Consider the following 18,913-nt stretch of genomic DNA (forward strand, 5'->3'; position numbering starts at 1 on the left):
TTAAAATTACATCTAGGAAACAAAGTGGGATAGAGGTGAATACTGTCTGACACCACAGTACAGTATGTATATGTTTAACCGCAGAGCTGATGATGCCTGGTCTGGGAATTTCCTGAATCAGTTTCCTCAGAAACAGTGACTGACTGACACACTGTGCTCAGACACAAAAGAGTACAATCAGGGGGTCAGTCTGTCACTGCGACTCATTTTGCTGAAATCCATCTGGGGAAATGAATCACACAAGGCTAATGGAAAATCTAACTACATACTGTAAAATAATACTGGATTGCTGATGAGGAAAAGTGGAAATTTATGTTTTTTTCTTTTTTCAGTCCAAAAACAGCTTTAATGATGTTTTTTAATCATCTTAAATGCACTCATGAATGCTCTTATGCACTGTTAATAATCCAGAGGTCTGCAGCGCCCTCAAGTGACCAAATAATGCAACACCTAAGGGACAAATCATTTTCCCCAAACATATCAAGACACAAATATATTTTCATGTTTATCAGAAGGGAGAGTTTAATCTGATGCATATGCAAAAGATTACACTTGAGTGATTTATTTAACAGCCAAATGAATTTCCATTTACTCAGTCATATTCATCAAGGCAGGGAGGGACAGCACATTCAACATATTTGTCGCCACACGCGCACACTGACTTGAAAAAGCTGTATGACGTCAATCAGAGCATTTCTAGAGCTCTGTAAGAGGCTCAGTTTAAAAACAAACTGATATCACCTTTGTAGACAGTCTGTCAGAAACACACACACACTTCCCACGCTGTATGCTTCTATTTGAGTATGTTCATGAACACACCATCACACACACACACTCACACAACCTATTCAGAGTCCATTGAGTGATATAAAGTGTGTTCCTCAGGCTTTCCTCTTTTTCTTCTGCATTTTCTTTCCTGACTGCGCCCCCTTCTGGGCTCCTTTTACCATGCCCTTGAACTGGCCCTGCAGTTTGGCACGCTTCCTGTGAACGCACACAGAATGAAAAACGTCATTTTTAACTTGCCTGTCAGAGAAATTTAAGGATTCCTTGTTGGAACTTGTTGGTTAAACTTTGCTCATACCTGCGATTGAGCTGGGCCTTCCTGAGAGGGATGTAAGCGTACGGGTCGAGTTTTCCTTTTTTCTTCACATCTCCCTTTCCTTTCTGATTAGTGCAGAATGTAAGAACAAATACTGAGAATTGCAGTTTCTGATGAACACCCTATCTCTATCAAGTGACATCCTGCAGCCAATGTTCCTACACACTGTCGGACTCACCTTTGACTTATAGTCTAATCCGGTGTCTAGGCCTAGTCCCAGGGGTCTGTGGATTCCTGAGCCCCCGGCTGAGTGAGAAAAAAACACCAACATGTCATCAGCATGACGTGTTGCTTTCTGGCAAAACTGTAACTGTCAAGATGTTAACCTAATGCCAAATCTTAGTGTATAACTTCATGAACAGCCATGTACAGTTATGAATCATACCTTTATATTGCAACTGGGGATCAATGTCCATGTCGTCATCAAAGTTGTCATCTTTAAACTTTCTCTTCTGTGTCTTTTTCTGATAGTAGAAAAGATGGGTAAATGACAGAAAAAAAACTGATAAAATGTCATCAAAAGGTTGTGATTACATGTATAAATACTCACACTCTTGACTCCAGCTTCTTCTAGGATATCATTCATATCTCCCTTATCTGTGAGAAGAGTAAAGATTGGTTGAGACTTAAAGATTGTTTAGATCTAAAAGAGTGCAAAGAGAAGACTGATGAAGTGCAAAATTCCTCTGACCTTTGTCTTTCACATCCTCCTCCTCTTCATCTTCTCTGATAATCAAACGTCCATCTGAAGTCACCCTGAAGCCGTGCTCAACCTTGGCGCTCTTCTTCAGCTCTGGGTTTGTAGCTGAAAAAACAAAACGCCATCTTTATTAATATCTCACTCCTCTTCAGGACATCATGTTTCAATTCCCAAAAGTCAACGTAAAGCTGACAAAAACAAAGGACAGTTAGGAGGCTTTATTACCAAGTACTCTCTGGGAAACCTTGGGGTCCAGGAAGTTGAGTGGGTCATCTTCCTCTCCTTCTTTGAGCCAGGCACGTCCCTTCTGCTGTTTGCCTGCTTTCTTCTGAGCTTTACCAGCCTTTCCTTCATCCTCTGACAAGTCACTGTCTGACTCTGCAAGGATGTCCTCAATACTAAAAAGGAAAGGACAGGAGATTTTTAAAGAGGAAATTTAAGAAACTTTGCAAGGAAGAATGTAGCTCTGTGTGTTCCGTACCTTTCATTCTTGGCTTTAGGTGCTTCTTCTTCGCTCTCGGAGTCGTCCTGCTGTTCTGAGGCCTGTTTTCTTCTCTTGGTGCGAGCCTCGGCCTTGCGAATGTTTGCCAGCACCTTGTGATGTTCTGCAGGCAGCATGCTCTTCACCAACTCAAACCTGGGAATACAGCAGAGAAACATAAACTAAATAAATGCACTGTAACTGCAGTTCTGTTAAAAATACACCTGGTACAGTCAAAACATCCAGTGAATGTGGAACCATCTAATTTTTTGTGTCTCTTCCAAAACAATCAGAGTTTAAATCAGATGTTAATCTCAACAAACTGCTGAAGGAACTATTAAACAAAGCAACCCTATGTTAGCGGTAGCATGTGATTTACAAATGCTACATTATTAGTGCTAACATGTGCTTCTTGTAAAGTCACCAGATGTGCTTTAATTGGTTGAGTTTATGAGGCTGTTTCAGTTAACAGGTAGCAAACAAACAAATATTAGCTAAACAAAAAGACATTATAAAGCATCCATTATAATAAAATATCAATTCTGTGACAGCACAGAAATGAATACACCCACTTTAGTTCTTTTAAATATACAATGGAAGACATCAACTATCCAGACCACACATCACATGTCCACATCTAGTGGTACTGAGTACTTATGAAGCCTGACTGTATAGAAATTCCACTTTAACAGCTCATTCAATGTAAGAGTGAGGCTAATTATATGACTGTGGTAAGACAATATGACATCACTTGTCATTAAAATATTCATATAAAAGTAATTTATTGCACTTCTCTAGAAATACCCAAGAAACAAGAGGAACTACCTCACTCCCGCCCCCTTAGTAATAATTGAATCAAGATTTTACAATAAAACAACAGTTAAATCTGACATTTGCGGTGCTCATTAAACACAACAATGCCTCCCTCAGAGTAACGTTCAGGAATACAGACAGCAGGTTGATGCAAAAAAGATTTCCTTAGGCCTTACCCAAACTTTCTGATAAACTTTGTGAAGATGTTCTTCAGTTTGGTTCTGAAGTGTCTCCTCACGTCATCCTTAATGTTCCCAATGCCTTCCATCTGACAAGAAAAGCCAGAAATAAATAAGGTCACAACTGTCTCTTATCGCACATTGAAAGTACTTTATCCATAATATAAATTTGTACCATGACAGTGACATGTGAACCCAGAGTCTTGTGATCCATGATGAAGAGGATGACTTTGATGAAGCCCAAAGCGGCTTTCACAATCTCCCTGGTACGAGCCCCCAGCAGGACACAAACATTGTGCAGCAGCTGTTCCATGGTGGACACTTCTATTGAGTCTGAGAATGAAAGACGCAGCGTTAGATTCAGTCTGGTATTTAAAAAAGCAAATAACAGAATGGATGGAGCTGGCAGTGTTACCTTTATACTCAAACACAAGTCGAGTTAGCGCCAAAATTGTACAGGTGATCATGGTGACGGAGCCTGTGAGTCCTGCGTACACCAACACTAAATACTGCTCCATGGCATCTGGAGGACAGACAGATAAGATACTGTTAAAGCATTTTAAATCTTCAAACATGTCTACACACATTTAAAAACAACACCAAGACAAGTTTATTTTACCTTTTTTGTTCCCACAGAAGCGGACAAATGCGTTTCCTATTTCCACCAGCAGATTGTAGGCATTCTTACGAGCTCCAACAGATACCTCTTTGGTGCATATAATCACCTGGAAGAGAGAACATCCTCATGAAAATGGTAAGTATGTGTACTCTGTGTCGGTGTATGCATGCATGTCTGTGTGAGGTTACCTCTGGCAGCAGTGCGGTGATAAAGTCCTTGTGTTCTTCACCCAGCCTCTTCACGATGTTGATCAGACACTTGAGTCTCGGCTGAGGAAAAGAAATGCATAATAAGATATAACCAGACAGCGCTGTAAAGATACATACAATATTCATCATTTCCTTTACGCAGCAGTCTCACCCTCTTTGCTGGTGAAGAGGCGTTTTTAAGACTCTCGAGCAGGGCAACTTTTAGAGTTTCTAGATTAGTCACGACAAATGATCTGCACTCATCACGCTCTCCTCCGCACATCTCCTCCAGCACGCGGTACGCCTTCTTCTGCATGCCTGGTTCTTTAGTCTGAATGAATGAACAGACAGTTACCAACAAGAAAAACTTTTGGGCCATGACAGGTTTCATTAAGAAGTTATATGCTTACCTGCAAATATGGTTTGATCAGCTCAAAGGTATTAGTCATGCTGACTTCATCTAAAAAGGGAGCCATGGCAACCACAAGGTCCATCATTGACAGCCTGAGAGGTAGAGAAAGCAGAATGAGTATATTAATTTGTCAGTAATATGCAGTCTACCATAACTCTATGCGAATGCATCTATATTCAGGTCCTACCGTGTGAACTCGGTGCTGTCTGTGCAGCTCAATCTATCTGTGGCTTTTTGCAGGAATGTGTTGATCATCTGAGGATAATTGTTTTGATTAGTGATAAACTAGCACAGGTAGAAAAAGGCAACTGAGGCAATAATGCCTTATAGTCCCTTTTTACATTTTTCACTGTAAAGATTTTTACTCCTGTTGATTATTTAACTTAAACAGACAAATAATCATGAGCTGATTCATCACTGTACCACATGAGAACATTGCATGCAAGCATAACTCACCTGCATTTCAGTGACGGTTAAATAGACCTTGATGGTGTCTAGAACAGCCATCCTATAGGTGCCAGACTCTCCGGCTGTAGGCTGCTGGCTGTACACATTGAACAAGATGGGCAGGAAGTTCTTAGAGAAGCGGCCCACTTCAGCCTTATCTTCTTCTGTAGATACAAGAGGAATCACAAACCATGTTACCAATGATTCAATAAAAACAGCCTGCCGTGGATTCAATGCACATTATGACTGCATGTTTGCGCTTGTGTGTCGACCTACCTGTGCTGCAGCTTTTGTTGATGATGGTGCGCAGAGCCTGGCAGACTGTGAGCCTCAGGTCTGGGCGTTCATTAATAGCCATGCCCAGAGTGCGGGCGACTCCTTTGAAGGATGCCACCAGATCCACAGGACATGTACAGAAACCAGGGAGCATGGTCCACATCTAAAAGAAGAGCACAGATATGGACTTCTTGGCAGCTCATTCACTTGGATTTTTCACTCAGGATACGTCACAAAGTCAAGTCACCAAAGTTACCTGAAGCTGTAAGGTCTGATAGACTTTTGCCTCCAGTTTCTGTCCCTGCTGCTCCAACTCTTCAGCTACAATGCAAGGACAGAGTCAACAGTTAACACACAATAAAAAAACAACAAACAAACAACCCAGCCACCCCAACCCTTAAGTGGAGCATCACACATTTGATTTACCTCTCTGCTTGAGTGTAGAAGCCAAAGGGAGGAAATAAGAGTTGAAGAAACCCAGGTGAGTGTTCTTCACGTGATCTCTGATGACCGGGACCAGCCAGCTACGCGGAAACTCCAGGTCATCACTGATAAAAGATTTTTTAAAAAGGACAAAACAGGAAATTAAATCACAAAAATGTCAAAAAGTCAACTACAAAACTGCTGTTGTGTCCTGTTTTGTGCGCTTACTTGTAGCCAGTGATGTTGAGAGGCACAGCACCCAACACAACTTCAGGCCCCATGCTCTCTACAGCTCCTCCTACAGCCAGATCCAACTCACCACTGAAGGGGAATTGTTGAGTGCAGCGCAGGTCTGCCAGAGACTGCAGGGACTGTCCATGAAACAACACAGAGTCTGATTTATTCTTTGACTATGTAACCCTCCAACTACAAGTAAAGCTTTATCTTTGTCACACTCTGGTCTGTAGAAGTTTGTTATTGTACCTTAGTCATGATGGGGTGAGCTTGTTTCCCTGCAACATGGTAGAAACAGCCGAGCGCTTGCAGAACAAATGGCCAGGACGCATGGAAGCGATAAGACAATCCTTCTTCTACAATACTGTAACACACAGATAGAGGCAAAATTATCATCATGAGCATTAACATGTAACCTGTAAAAAAAGACACAGGGCAAAAGACTAAGAACAGCTTAGCAAGCTGCTGGGGAACTTACCGAAACATTTTGCAGACAGAAGAAGGGTTCCCTGCAGAGGCTGTGGCAGTGATCATGCCCATTTCCTCCATGCAGGGGGCCACACACTCAGTCAACAGTGTCTGAAACACAAACATAAACACACAAATAATAATAAAGATCAATACAATAACTCTCATGCAACAAAGGGTTTCTGTACATTTCTGTAAACTGTCCACTTTGGCTTGTGAGGAGAAAATTCAACAACTTCCATGTCGGAAATGCATGTTTCATGATTGCACAAAAATCCAGACATATTTTTTTTACCTTAAGTGTGTTGGTGGCTGCAGAAACCACCTGTGTGTGAGGCGACAACAGGCAGGACATGGCAGCAGAGAAGAGGCGGGGCAGGTGACCCAAACTCAGAGAACTCTGCAAACTAGACAAAGACAGACTGCTGTTTAATCTGAATGTAAAAAAAAAGAAAAGCAAATTGTTATGCTGCTGTTAGGAAACATGTATTACCCTGCCAAGTGAACATGTGCTTTCTCCATGACAGCGAGCCAGGCCAACAGAGGCTGCAGGTCATTCTCACTGGGCAGGTAGTCGTACAGAGCCTGGGGATGAGCGAAAGCCAGTTTTATATTTCATGCTAAATGTGACAGTATGACTGTTGCGACTTTGTTATATTTCACCATTCACTCACCGTGATGATCTGTGCATTAAGTTCTGGTGTCAGAGCTGCAGCATTTGGCTTCCCGCTGAATAGCCTATGAAAAGCCTGCATGGCACTTGCAGTCACCAGCTGCAGACAGAAAAACAGCATTAAAAACTACATGTAGATGAACAAAGAGCATCTGGTGGCACCTATTGAGTGTTTTTTGTGTTCTCACCACATGACTGAGTGTCATCACTCGCAGCAATGTCTCACAACAGGACTTGACAGCTCCCAGAGGAAACGTCCCCATCAACTCCTTTAGAAGGCCCAGCACATGAAGTGTTGTGGTGTCCTCTTTGCTGCCTGAGGAGGGGGGGGCAGACATGAACTACAACTTGCTTTACAACCACAGAATCCCTTTAACTATTTAACCTTTTTACAGTAAGCACAAATAGGTTCCTATCGGGGCTGTATGCTGCTGTAAAGTATGTCAGCGACCATGCTGTCTCACCTCCTGCCTGATCCATTTCTTTGATGCAGAACTTGGCTGTGGTCACTGCAGCAGGATGGTGTGTCGGGGCTCTATCTGTGAACAGGAAGTCACTACCTCTGAGGATGGAGCACACACCCTGCTGTGCCGCTTTACGCACCTGAGAGGAGAAAACGGACAAAATTGCATTACATACATTTTTATACATTACACGTTTAATAACAATAAATAACCAAAAGTGGGTAAGCAGTGACCAGTGGGCTGATGAGACAGACCTTTGGTTTGTTGTGCACTGTGAAGCTGAGCAGGCCATGATAAGCCTGAAGAGTGGTTGGGTAAGTCCAGACGGATGCATCCTGCTTCCTCAACAGAGTGGCCAGGCATGACAGGATCTACAAATGCAAATACACCAAAAGTCAATCTTTGTGGTTTTCAACAGTGAACAATAAAAAAAACAGCAAACAGCACAGAGACAAATGTATTTACCCATCTGAGAGCTGAGGCGGCCTCAGATGTGGCCTGTTTAGACATGACGTCCATCAGAGCTTTGGTGGTGTCTGAGAACTTAGACATGAGGACTGGAGCAGGAACCCTGGTGAACACACAAAACAGTCAATCAGACGGCGAATATTCACTGTGATTTCTTAGTAGACATGTTTTGGCATCTTCAGGTTTTGGAAAAAAAGCGGTGTAAAAAGTCCAACCTTTTCATGACGAGGTTGAGGAGGTATGCTACTGCAGCCTGTGACTCCGCTGAATCTACAACCTCCAGGGTGGTCATCTACAAAAAGCAGATACATGCTGCATTTTAAGATACAACACATATATATTATCCTTTTTAAATGTACCACACATTATTTCTACACATCTCAACAAATACAGTACCAGTCAAACGTTTGGACACACTTTCTCATTGATGTGAATGGGAAAGTGTGTCCAAACGTTTGACTGGTACTGTATATAACAAAGCCAGTGATTACCAAAGCTGCAAAGTACTCCGTTTCTGTCTCCTTCCCTCCCTGACCACGGATCACCTCAGTAACAGCTGCCAACACCGCACAGATCTATGAAGTACATTAGGAAACAACATTACTGTACATACATGAAATGCAACATCTTGGATTTCCAATTTTAGTTGTTTGTTGTATTGGTAGCATTGTCAGCATTGCCAATAACTCCTAGAAAGTCTCTTTCTACTCAATGTGACACCAACCTCTTTGTGAGCAGCTGAATTGGACTCCCAATAGCGTTGCACCTTTCTAAATGTCAGGTTGGAGCAGTCTGACAGACCGCTGAGGAAGGTGCCGGAGGTCCTGTCTGATAACGCCTGGTCTGCCTCCTCTTCCATGCAGGCATCTTTATGGCCACCGGCACTGATCTCCAGTGGACCTGCCTGCAGCTCATTGTGTAGCTTTAGAGCATCAACTGTTAGATCACTCTTTTCTGTGGAAAAAAGATAAGACATTAAGATTTCCCTGTAGGTCTCATGTGACCTACATCAGTCATCACAGTCAGAGACTTTTAAAATCCATTCTAGGACTTTGACACCGCTAACATTTAGATAACAGTGCTTTACAGAGACTCTTTCTTTGTTGTTTTGGCTCTATATTTACACGGACTGCATCTGGAATGAAATAACTACAAGGCTGGGTGCTGAATTGCAGCTTTCAAAATCTGCACTGTGCAAACAGTGGAGGAATCAAACATCTTTTTCAATAATTGACCCTAAAGACAGTGCTGCTGTCATTAACACAGAACCATGGTAAACAAAAATTGACAAAATGTAACCGTGACTTGATCAAACTAAACATGTGTTCACTTTATAATGTGTCACCACAACAAGGATCAAGTGAAGCTGGCTGGAGCACAGGCACCACTGTGTCTGAAAATCTGATTATTTCTGCTGATTATATACAAAATACAATAATGAAAAAATAATGAATATGATGAAATATTTGAAACTGGGGGACCATGTATAAATAGTGTAGTTATTCCTACAGTCTTCACCCAATGTTTGGAAGTTAACAACCTCAACTTACAGCTAAAAGCCAGACCTTTAGCTGTAGAGTAATCAAAAATACATTTACAATCTAATATGCTGTTGTATGGAGCCAACACAGCTGAATGTGTGTGTACAAATACTTTGCATAATTATTCTGAAAACTGTCTATTGCAGGATGTTGCCTTACTGGACAGCAGCAATAATGTGAGCCTGAAAAGTTGTCTAGGAGGAAATGTGTACAATGTATTGAAGTAAGTATTGTATGAATTTTAAACTGCTCTATGCATAAAATCGGGCGTGGTGCCAGAGAACTTTAACTCATGAGAGTGATATAGTGTTTCAGTGGCGAACACAGCTACAAACACTCACTAAGATAAACTACACTGACCAGTATATTATTTCAACCGACCAAGAAGAAGACCAAGAAGTTAGCCCACCAGCGGACAACTCTATTGGTATTGCTTATAAACATTTAATGACGAAGTGTATCTCGTTATTTTGTGCTGTGCCTCTGGTGAGATGGCTAATGTTAGCACTAGCCACAGACCCACGTGTAAGGGGAAGCTTACCGGTGGGTCGGCTGAAGAAGCGGCTTTTTGCGGCCTGTCGAAAGCGACTCGTCTGCGGGTTGGAGTCACTGCTGTGTCCCTTCTTCCACCGTTTGAGTTTGGACCCCGTCCCGGATTTAAGTTTCCCCGATTTGACCATTTTCGGGGTTGAAAATATCCACGTTACCCCGACAAGTATGCAGTGCAGCTCCAGATGACGCTGTCGCTCACGGGATGACGTCTCATGTGATGATGTTTAGGTTGCGCCAGCAGAGGGCGCTGTGCGGGACAAAAGTACACATACAATACATCCATGATCCATGATCCATACACACAGCATAAAACATTACCACCCAAAAAGAAGATGAGAGCGTACATGTCAGTGTGTCCATCTCCATGACAACTGAGCTGAAAATTAGCTGAAGATATTCTTTGACTCTATGAAATTTTACAAAAATGTTTAATGTTTATAGCTTTTATTGACATTTACTTCAGTAAACTATATATATCAACATAAATAAAAGCAGTGTTTATGTAATTATGTAATAATGTAATAAAAGCAGTTTTTATAAATAAACATTTTTGCAACACACACAAGCACACGTACACACACACACATTTTCTTTTTTTGAAAACGATTTATTCATTTATGCTGCTCCCTTTGCACCTTTTATTATTGATCCGTTACTCTTGTCATGTGTATGTTCCTGGTTTTAAGTTGAATGTTGTTTTGTAATATGTGATTTGTTACATTCAAGATTAAATCATTTTTACATTATAACATGATAACATGCTTCTGTAAAAAATCTAAAGTTTCACATTATAACACAATACTAATCCACTGATATTTTTCTGGTGTGGCAGCAATACACTTTCGTACTATTCAGCTCTATTCAAGATTCAATGACTTCATTATGAACAACATAGAATGCATAAAATAAAATAAAAATGTTAAAAATATGTACACAAGTCAAGCTATTGAATTTACAAGAGTAATTCAGTAACACTATAGTCAGTAATAATATATTGGAGTGAAATGGGCCTGTCTAACGCATCAACAAATTTTACTTAGAGTAAAAGTATATATTAGCATCACAATGAAGGTAAGAGTAGGCCTACTCATTAAACAGAATGTCCCATTTCAGAAAAATGAAAATTTTAATGAAGCCTATTTGTATTAAGGATTACTAATGTTGCAGCTCGTAAAAGTTAGACTAATTATTATTATTATTAGTTTACTATTATTATTATTAGTATACTGAGACAGTGGAGGTTGTGCAGAACCTCAGAAGTACCTCGGGGTCAACATCAGCCATGACCTGACCTGGACCGTCAACACCACAATGACGGCCAAGAAAGGACTTCAAAGGCTGATCCCACAACAGCTGCTGGTGAGCTTTTACAGGTCAGCCATTGAGTCGATCCTCACGTACTGCATCACAGTATGGTACTCTGGTTGCACCGCAGAGAACAGGAAAGCTCTCCAGTGCATCATCAAGACTGCAGAGAGGATCATCGGCACTCAGCTCCCCAGACTAGAGGACATCTTCCAGACCCGCTGCATCCGGAAGGCTAAGAGCATTACCAGAGACAGCACACACCCTGGACAGTGCTTCTTTGCCCCCCTGCCCTCAGGAAGGCACTACAGAACACTGCAATTTCTATTTGAAAACCCAAATTACAAGTTATGGCCTTAATATGGTCAGTTCAACCACATCCACATTGTTCCTGTTAGTAGCCAATATTTCACAAGGAACAATCTTTTCTTATCCATTAAACCTTCTTGTGACACCCCATACGTACCTGCTTTAGGATAAGTTCTAACTTTAATAACCAAACATTTCTAGACTAGACTTGTGGCATGTGTGTAGCATGTAAGAATAAGGACACTGGTGAAGCATTTAAACTTACAATATTTATTCATAAGTTATTCAATTACAATGAGCATCATATTGTACATAAAATAACAGTATCATGTTTGGAGTGATGAAATTGTTAAAACATCGAACTCTCCCACATTACCTTTCAAACAGTACCTTTGTTACATTCCATGTCTTTATTATGAATACAGTTGTGGACTCAGATTGTAGTCTGCACATAGTTACATGACCAAACAACACATATAGAGGCTGATATTTACATTTTTTACATTTACTTCTCAAATCACATGACAGAATTTTTTTTTCTTTTTTTTTTTGTAAGAAAAAAAGAGAATGGCTTTTCCTTATTGGGACCCGCAGGCGGACCATATTCAGTTTAAAAAGCACAAGTACAAACACACATGAAGAGGAGGAGTGCTCGTGTAAACAATAGAGCTGTGAGTAAATGTGGTTTACTGAAGAGATGTCCACACACACACACACACACACACACACAGACAGACAGACAGACAGACAGACAGACAGACAGACAGACAGACAGACAGACAGACAGACAGACACTGGGTGGTGCATCTTAGGATTCTACTTTTAGTCTAAAGTGTTTCAGTGCTTTTCAATATTATTAGTTCATTTGGAAAAAAGGGAAAAAAAATACAAAAAGGAGCAATATAAAAGCAATATTCTTTTTTTTAATATAAAAATGTACACAAAATTCCACTGCATTACCAACTGGAAAATGATTTCAAGCCCTACTCGCATTGCTGCATCTCTCTCCGGCACGACCTTCATCTTTTCGTCACTTCATACCCCTCTCCTCTTCCTCACTGCTCAGTTAGGAGGGTTCATATTGACGATCACTTGGACAACAAAGTCTTTCTGAATTTTGGTGTCTTGCAGACGAGTCTTGTCAGTCAGGAGTTTGCCCGAAAAGAACCACCTCTGGCGGGACACATCAATTTCTTCTTGTTCCTCCAACTGCTTTTTCAGCTCAGCAATGGAGTCCGCCATGCTGGCTGTCAGACGCACATCTTCTCCTAAGAAAGCAAGAGGACATAAATAGATTTGACACTGAATTCTGAGCAAGCTGCATGACACTGTGAAAAGCAATTAATTCTTAATCAGTCTCCGGTCTACATGAGATTAAATGTCATATGCATGAGGAAAACTGCACAGCATGTAGCACAAAAGGTCAAATCAGAGAAATGCCATGGGTTTTTTTTTTTTTTGTCATACTGGGTGTTTTCTTACCTGATGACAATCGCACCCGCAGCTGGAACTCCTGTCTGCACGGAAGATTTTGAGCTTGTTTTTGTGTGGATTCAGAAACTTTGTTCTCATTGGATGTTTCAGAGATGAGGTTGACAGGCGGAGCTAGAGTGTACGCTGGGAGCTGATAGCGGTTGCCCAATTCATCATAACTCTCCGTGAGAGAGCCTGCAGAGGCAGAAATGACCTATTTAAACAACCAGTTTCCATTAAAGAAACAATTTTTCTACTCCGTACTGTGCCATTGTCAATAACCAGGGGAAGTATGAGGCCATCACATTTACTTTCCTAAATCAATGACACCGAACATCAGTATCCTACAACTAGTGAGATGGTTAAAGGCAAAAACACTCTTGCATGTGTGTAGATAAATACACACTAACCATGCAAGTGTTTTTTCCACCGAACCCTGTCATGGCTTTCTGTGCACCAATCCATTCACAGTGGTCACGCAGCACTGCGACTATTATGTAACTATTACAGCAGTAATCTCTGAACAGCTGATGCATGTGTAATGTTTTGTAATGAGTTATGCATTTGTGCTGAAAGTTTCAGGACATTTACAGCTTACAATTCATAGCTGGGTGAAGCACATTTCCATTTGTAAGGGCACATCACTGGTTAGTGTGTAAATGTGTGTGTGTTAATGTGCCTCTGAGCCTGTGGGTGGTTTCATACCATGTGGCAGAGTGATGCAGGCTCCGTCCACTATGGCTTGTGCTAGCTCCAGGTCATTGCACTCTGCAGCCAGCGCTGCTGCTCTGAGCGCGTCCCAGATTTCCTTGCGTCCGTCAAAGGCTGGAGCCGTATCCCAAAACTCATCCCTCTTACTCCTCAGCTGGCCCTCCGTCATCGGGTACTCGCTCTTCCATTTTGGGCGCTCCTTCTTGAGAGGCTCATTGCGTCCTAAGAAACAAAAATGAGAGTGGTTTTACATCTGATTTCAGGACTGTTACACAACACAAACAGAGAAATCAATCCTTTAATATGTGTTATTCTACATTCAGTCAAAAAACATTTTGTTTTTAAAAAGCACCAGGTTTGACCTTTGAAGTGACTTTTCACAGCTAATTTACCATAATGACATTGTTAATGTTAACAGCTAAAGGGGATTATAGAGCAAAAAACTAAGAATCTTCCTGTGGACCTCTAAGAAGCCGGCTTATTATTATGTAGGTGTTTGCCAGGTCAGGGTCAGAGCTCATTAGCTTGACCTCAGGCACGATCACAATGTTTTTTGGTGATTCAAAAGTTGATTCTGACACTAAAGTTATCAAGTTATGATTTCTGGGAAAATAGATGACTGACGGGAAATGACTTTAAATGGTCTACCTCTTTGAACATGTCTGAGCATGTGTTCCATCTTTGAAAAATCAAGACGATTATAACCAAAACACATTTTAGAATATAATATATATCTTTCAGTGCAGTTAGAATTTAAGGAAGATACAGTAAAGGACCTAAAAAACTCAAATGAACTACAGTTGAATTGTAGGTGCACATGTGGTCATGTAAACACCTTTGAGGTCAGACGAGGATAATAAGGCTCATCTCAAGACTGGCAATCCATACTGAAGGACTGTCTGCATGAAGTACAACACACTATGCATGTTTACAGCCTATTTGCAATATTTAACGTTTATTTGACATATTTAACTATATCTTTTACTATTCATGTTAAGTAACACCAATTATTAACTTATTTTATTTACTATACTATATATTGATTAACTAGAATAATGTATTACTACTTCAGGTGTTTCCACCAACATACGGTACATCCACTTTACCCGTGTTCCAAGAAAGTTGGTTTGATTTACTTTAAATCAAAGTGATTATTTATAGCGCTGTGGATTACTGCAGTGACCCCTAATGCATACGTACATACATGTGTGCTCAAATTCACTCACCCAAACAAGCACACACCAGTGGATTATAGGCAGTAATCAGGTTCTACATAACAGGATTTATCTGGCCCTATCCTATAAGGCATTGGTTGGAAATATGGGCGCTCTTTGCCCAATGAAAGGCAACAACAACTAATACAAGTTTTACACAGAAATATTAACACAATAAATCAATAAGTGAATGATCAGATTCCTGAAACGTAGAGCTCATTTACACATTGGCCTCTACTATTTCAAATATACTCCTTTTTGTTTTGAAATGCTTCATAATTAAAAAATAAAATAAAAATCTTGTTGGCCATTCTCGTCATACAGCATGAACAGATTTAAATGATTTTCTATGTCATTAACAATGCAGGCCACTACGTAATGAAAACGTGACACAGTGGCCTTCAGGGATAAGGCGATTAGTTTCAGGTTGCCAGTTTGTTTGTAGCTAAGGTCTGTTTATTCTACATGTGCCAACATATTAATTCACAAATAAATAACCAAACCTTACAACTTCACACAGTAATTTACACTCTATGTGTTAATGATAAAAAAGTCCTACAATTAATATCAAATTAAATATTTTATCATTCTAAAGCCATAATTACAATATCTCAGAAGTGAGCACACTTCAGCTATAAAAAAGTACAACTCTATACTCCCTTTCAGGTGTGTTATGTTATTATGTTAATAAAAAAGTATAGTCTTTTTATTTCTCTTGCTTGTCTATTCCTGTTATTGTGGACTGATGACTGTAAAGTTGCATGTCTAAATATTTGGTTCTCTGGAATACTAACGAGCATCTTGGCTGACAGAAACGGTAACGTACAAGTGCAAGCTGCACAAAATGCAAGTTGCACAGATTTATTGTAGTGGCCAATGAATTCAATCCAGAGACAATATGAGGAAAAACACGTAGCACAGCACATTACATGCTGAGCAAAACATACCTTATTACAGCTTGTAACAGATGTAATCAGTGATGGCAACCTGCACTAAATGACAAATGTTTCATTCATCTCCTCTGTGTAGTAGAACAGTAAGCCTGGTTGTTTGTGTACAGTGGACTGTGAGTGTACAAAGACGTCAGCTTTGGCAGCGTGTCCTCAGGTGTAAGCCTTGATACCTGGAATATAAGCTTAAGAATTTCAAATGAAGTCAGTGGATCAAGTTTTTTTTTTTTTTTATCTAAAATGTTCCAGGCGGAAGGAAACGCTAATTTTAAGGAATGGAAATGTGCTATTTTGTGCTATTATCATTATTATTAGTAGTATTATTATTGCAGAATTTCTATATGATGTATCTCTTGCCGAACACATGCATTCCAGTGAGAGGCAGCACTGTGGAAATTATTACCTTTAATGTCTCTTTCTGTTTGTTTTTCTGTTTGGCATCAATAGCATGGTAAATCTTGAACTCAACACTCCCTGGAAATATTGTGACACATTGAGCCATGCAAATATTCAAAGCATTTCTTTAACCTAGCACAAAAATCTATACTTACTTTTCAGCAAAATCCTTAAAGGTGCATTTGGAGCATAGTAGTTGTATTCCCTGGAGTTAGGCACTCCCATGTCGCTCTTTGTCTGAAGTTTGTTGTGAGTCAAACTACATCCAAAGTCTGCATTAATGAGCCACAGAGACCGTCAGCCTGCAGTGTCCTACCAGTTTGTTGTAAACACGCTGCACGATTGACAAGACAACCACCTGATCTAGATCGTCACAGTGTGAAGCCTCAGATTCACAGATCAGTTAACCACAATGACACTTCCCCAGATGCTTAAAAATTAACACACTCCCTCCACTTATATCCTTTCTAATAACAGACACTTGGAAACCCAAAAATACCACAGGATCAGTTCATGGAAAGGTGTTCAGTAGATGGTGAGGAAAAAGTTGTGTGTCCTAGCCAGAAGGTGGCTTCTTTACACAAGAGGCCTAATCCTATCAGCTCTATTTAGAGACAGGATAGAAATACCTGAAGGCAACAGGCTAAACCTATTAAAAGACAATAAACCCTTGTCCGACTATTAAAGGCTACGTGAAGGAGAAGCTGCTGTACTTCTATGAACTGCACCCACAACAAGTGATTGTTTTTCTTGCCATTTAAATAAAGAGATGCCAATCTGTCTCAGATGCTGCAATTGCACAAATAGAGAAGTCTTCTATGCGTGTATCTCAGGAGTAGCAGGTTTGCAGCTATCAACAAGAACCAAGGTCACATCAGTCTTACAGGTAAATGATGTCTCCCTGCATGAAAATGTATTTTACAGCAGCTTGACATATGGCGAATCATGCACTGAATCACGCACCAAGTAGGTCAAACCCTGACATGAAAAGTCTCTGCTGCTGCTCAATGCATAATGGATGACAATACATCCCAGCACATAGCTGCTTTTCCACAAGGAAATGGACTGAGCAGTGTTTATATAAAACACTGTCCTATCAGATCAGATCCTCAGGACAGATTAGACATGTGGGGCCTGAAACTCCTAACACCTGAGACGTCCTGTGAGATTTCAGAGAGTGACCCATGCAGCCAGGTTGAAGCAAGAAATTCTGCCTCCACTTTGCATTTTCTCATAAATGCGTAAATCTTTCATTCTAATAGTCCATCTGGCTGGTGCAATGAACCCACTTACACTCCCTTGTGCATGGTGTAATATTGTGTACAGTGTGCTCTGCTGGTTCTGTATTGTCCTTCACAATTTGTGGTGATATTTTCATAATGTGTCTGACCAAATCTAATGCAATCTAAATAATGAAACAATACTGGGAATACACACATATTTATAGGCTTTCTCATGCTCTGGACCACCTCTATCATCACCTTTTTTCTCTCTGTCTTGGCATCTCTTGGAGTCAGAAATGTTCTAATTATTTTTGTAAAAGAGGGCTTATTTCAAGAGATGTGTTCCAGCTCCTTACCTCCACGTTTTTTGCTTCTTGTTGAGCTTCGGGCACTCCCTTGTCCATCTGTCCTACTCCTCCCCACACAGCCTCCCATCACTGTGCCTACATGCCACACCAAGGAGACAAATCACCAGTCATCAATCTATCTACATACGTGCTAGGATGTTCAATTGTAAATACTTGTAACTCTTTTAAATAAAAATTTAAATTAAAAAAAAAACGGTTAATGATGGTTTTAAAATAAAATGCCTTATATGAATAGCATCACCAGGAAATAATGACAGCTCAGCACTCCTTGTTCCTGTGAGGTCAGTCAAGCTGCGATGTTTACGTCACGTGTACTGCCAGCTGACGGGGACACGCGCCTGAACCTCATGCCACACTTGCTCTGATTTTCCAATCATTTATTACGAAATTGACTTTGCAATTTATCTTATACGTTTGTAATTTAAAAAATGCTCCACCTACATGATTGGATTAATATGCAGCACCGTTGATTGTAAACCTTCTGTTTATATTAATACTTAAAATAAAATAAAAAAGATCAGATGCTTATTTGCCTACCGGAAATCCAGTCTGCTAGATTATGCATTCGTCTGCAGTTTGCTTGCCACATCCGAACTTGCTTCCAGGTGAAGTTATCACTGGATCCTGGCGCGACGATCAGCAGAATATGCCAGTCAGCAGGTTGACAGACTCAAACTGTGCAGGACTGGCGGGCTGGTAACCAGTCTGGCCCTGCAGAGCCTCCAGGAAATCTCAACAGCTTCCCCCCAAAAAATCAGCATTCAATATTCCCCCGAATCATAACGAATAGTGAACTGCTGCCCAATCCGTGTGCACTGATCTGGCATTAAATCCTCATCAGACCGCACACATGCGCAGCCTTGACCGAGTTCAATAAAGTGACAAAAGATGCTGAGAACCTACTCCTTCAAAATATAAGTGCAG

General features: G+C 40.6%; 2 protein-coding genes across 3 annotated transcripts; both read right to left on the minus strand.

Moving 5' to 3' along the window:
• Positions 1-90: 90 nt before the first annotated feature.
• rrp12 (ribosomal RNA processing 12 homolog) lies at positions 91-10,176 on the minus strand. Its single transcript, XM_062430156.1, has 34 exons — positions 10,030-10,176; positions 8,672-8,901; positions 8,439-8,522; positions 8,163-8,239; positions 7,945-8,050; positions 7,734-7,850; positions 7,480-7,618; positions 7,204-7,331; positions 7,017-7,115; positions 6,836-6,927; positions 6,638-6,749; positions 6,353-6,453; positions 6,124-6,238; positions 5,869-6,011; positions 5,644-5,765; positions 5,474-5,538; positions 5,218-5,380; positions 4,951-5,105; positions 4,682-4,749; positions 4,493-4,586; positions 4,255-4,413; positions 4,083-4,163; positions 3,895-4,000; positions 3,691-3,798; positions 3,451-3,608; positions 3,273-3,364; positions 2,284-2,439; positions 2,028-2,200; positions 1,794-1,907; positions 1,653-1,699; positions 1,488-1,566; positions 1,281-1,348; positions 1,085-1,167; positions 91-984 (listed from the first exon to the last, which is right to left on the minus strand). Exons 1-34 carry the CDS (start codon positions 10,166-10,168, stop codon positions 882-884), a joined length of 3,876 nt encoding a protein of 1,291 aa, XP_062286140.1. The 5' UTR covers positions 10,169-10,176; the 3' UTR covers positions 91-881.
• Positions 10,177-12,614: 2,438 nt separating this feature from the next.
• ubtd1a (ubiquitin domain containing 1a) lies at positions 12,615-18,056 on the minus strand. 2 transcript variants are annotated; one of them, XM_062430777.1, is made up of 4 exons: positions 17,978-18,056; positions 13,833-14,060; positions 13,137-13,322; positions 12,615-12,922 (listed from the first exon to the last, which is right to left on the minus strand). In XM_062430777.1, the coding sequence occupies exons 1-4, from the start codon at positions 18,054-18,056 to the stop codon at positions 12,717-12,719; spliced, it is 699 nt and encodes a 232-aa protein (XP_062286761.1). In that variant the 3' UTR covers positions 12,615-12,716. The 2 variants fall into 2 exon arrangements, with proteins under 2 accessions (XP_062286761.1, XP_062286762.1); XM_062430778.1 differs by lacking the exon at positions 17,978-18,056 and adding an exon at positions 16,554-16,623.
• Between the last annotated feature and the right edge of the window lie 857 nt (positions 18,057-18,913).

This window comes from Scomber scombrus, chromosome 12 (genome assembly GCF_963691925.1).
Source record: "Scomber scombrus chromosome 12, fScoSco1.1, whole genome shotgun sequence".
NCBI lineage: Eukaryota > Metazoa > Chordata > Actinopteri > Scombriformes > Scombridae > Scomber > Scomber scombrus.

What these genes read in the sequence shown, in the direction of transcription:
- ubtd1a (XM_062430777.1), bottom strand. Translation starts at nt 18,056, where the DNA reads ATGGGAGGCTGTGTGGGGAGGAGTAGGACAGATGGACAAGGGAGTGCC. An exon ending in AAGAAGCAAAAAACGTGGAG is followed by an intron (nt 14,061 to 17,977) that starts GTAAGGAGCTGG and finishes TTTGTTTCTTAG; the next exon opens with GACGCAATGAGCCTCTCAAG. An exon ending in GCGGGTGCGATTGTCATCAG is followed by an intron (nt 12,923 to 13,136) that starts GTAAGAAAACAC and finishes TTGCTTTCTTAG; the next exon opens with GAGAAGATGTGCGTCTGACA.
- rrp12 (XM_062430156.1), bottom strand. Translation starts at nt 10,168, where the DNA reads ATGGTCAAATCGGGGAAACTTAAATCCGGGACGGGGTCCAAACTCAAA. An exon ending in TCACCGCACTGCTGCCAGAG is followed by an intron (nt 4,001 to 4,082) that starts GTAACCTCACAC and finishes TCTCTCTTCCAG; the next exon opens with GTGATTATATGCACCAAAGA. An exon ending in GGAGGATGTGAAAGACAAAG is followed by an intron (nt 1,700 to 1,793) that starts GTCAGAGGAATT and finishes CTCTTCTCACAG; the next exon opens with ATAAGGGAGATATGAATGAT.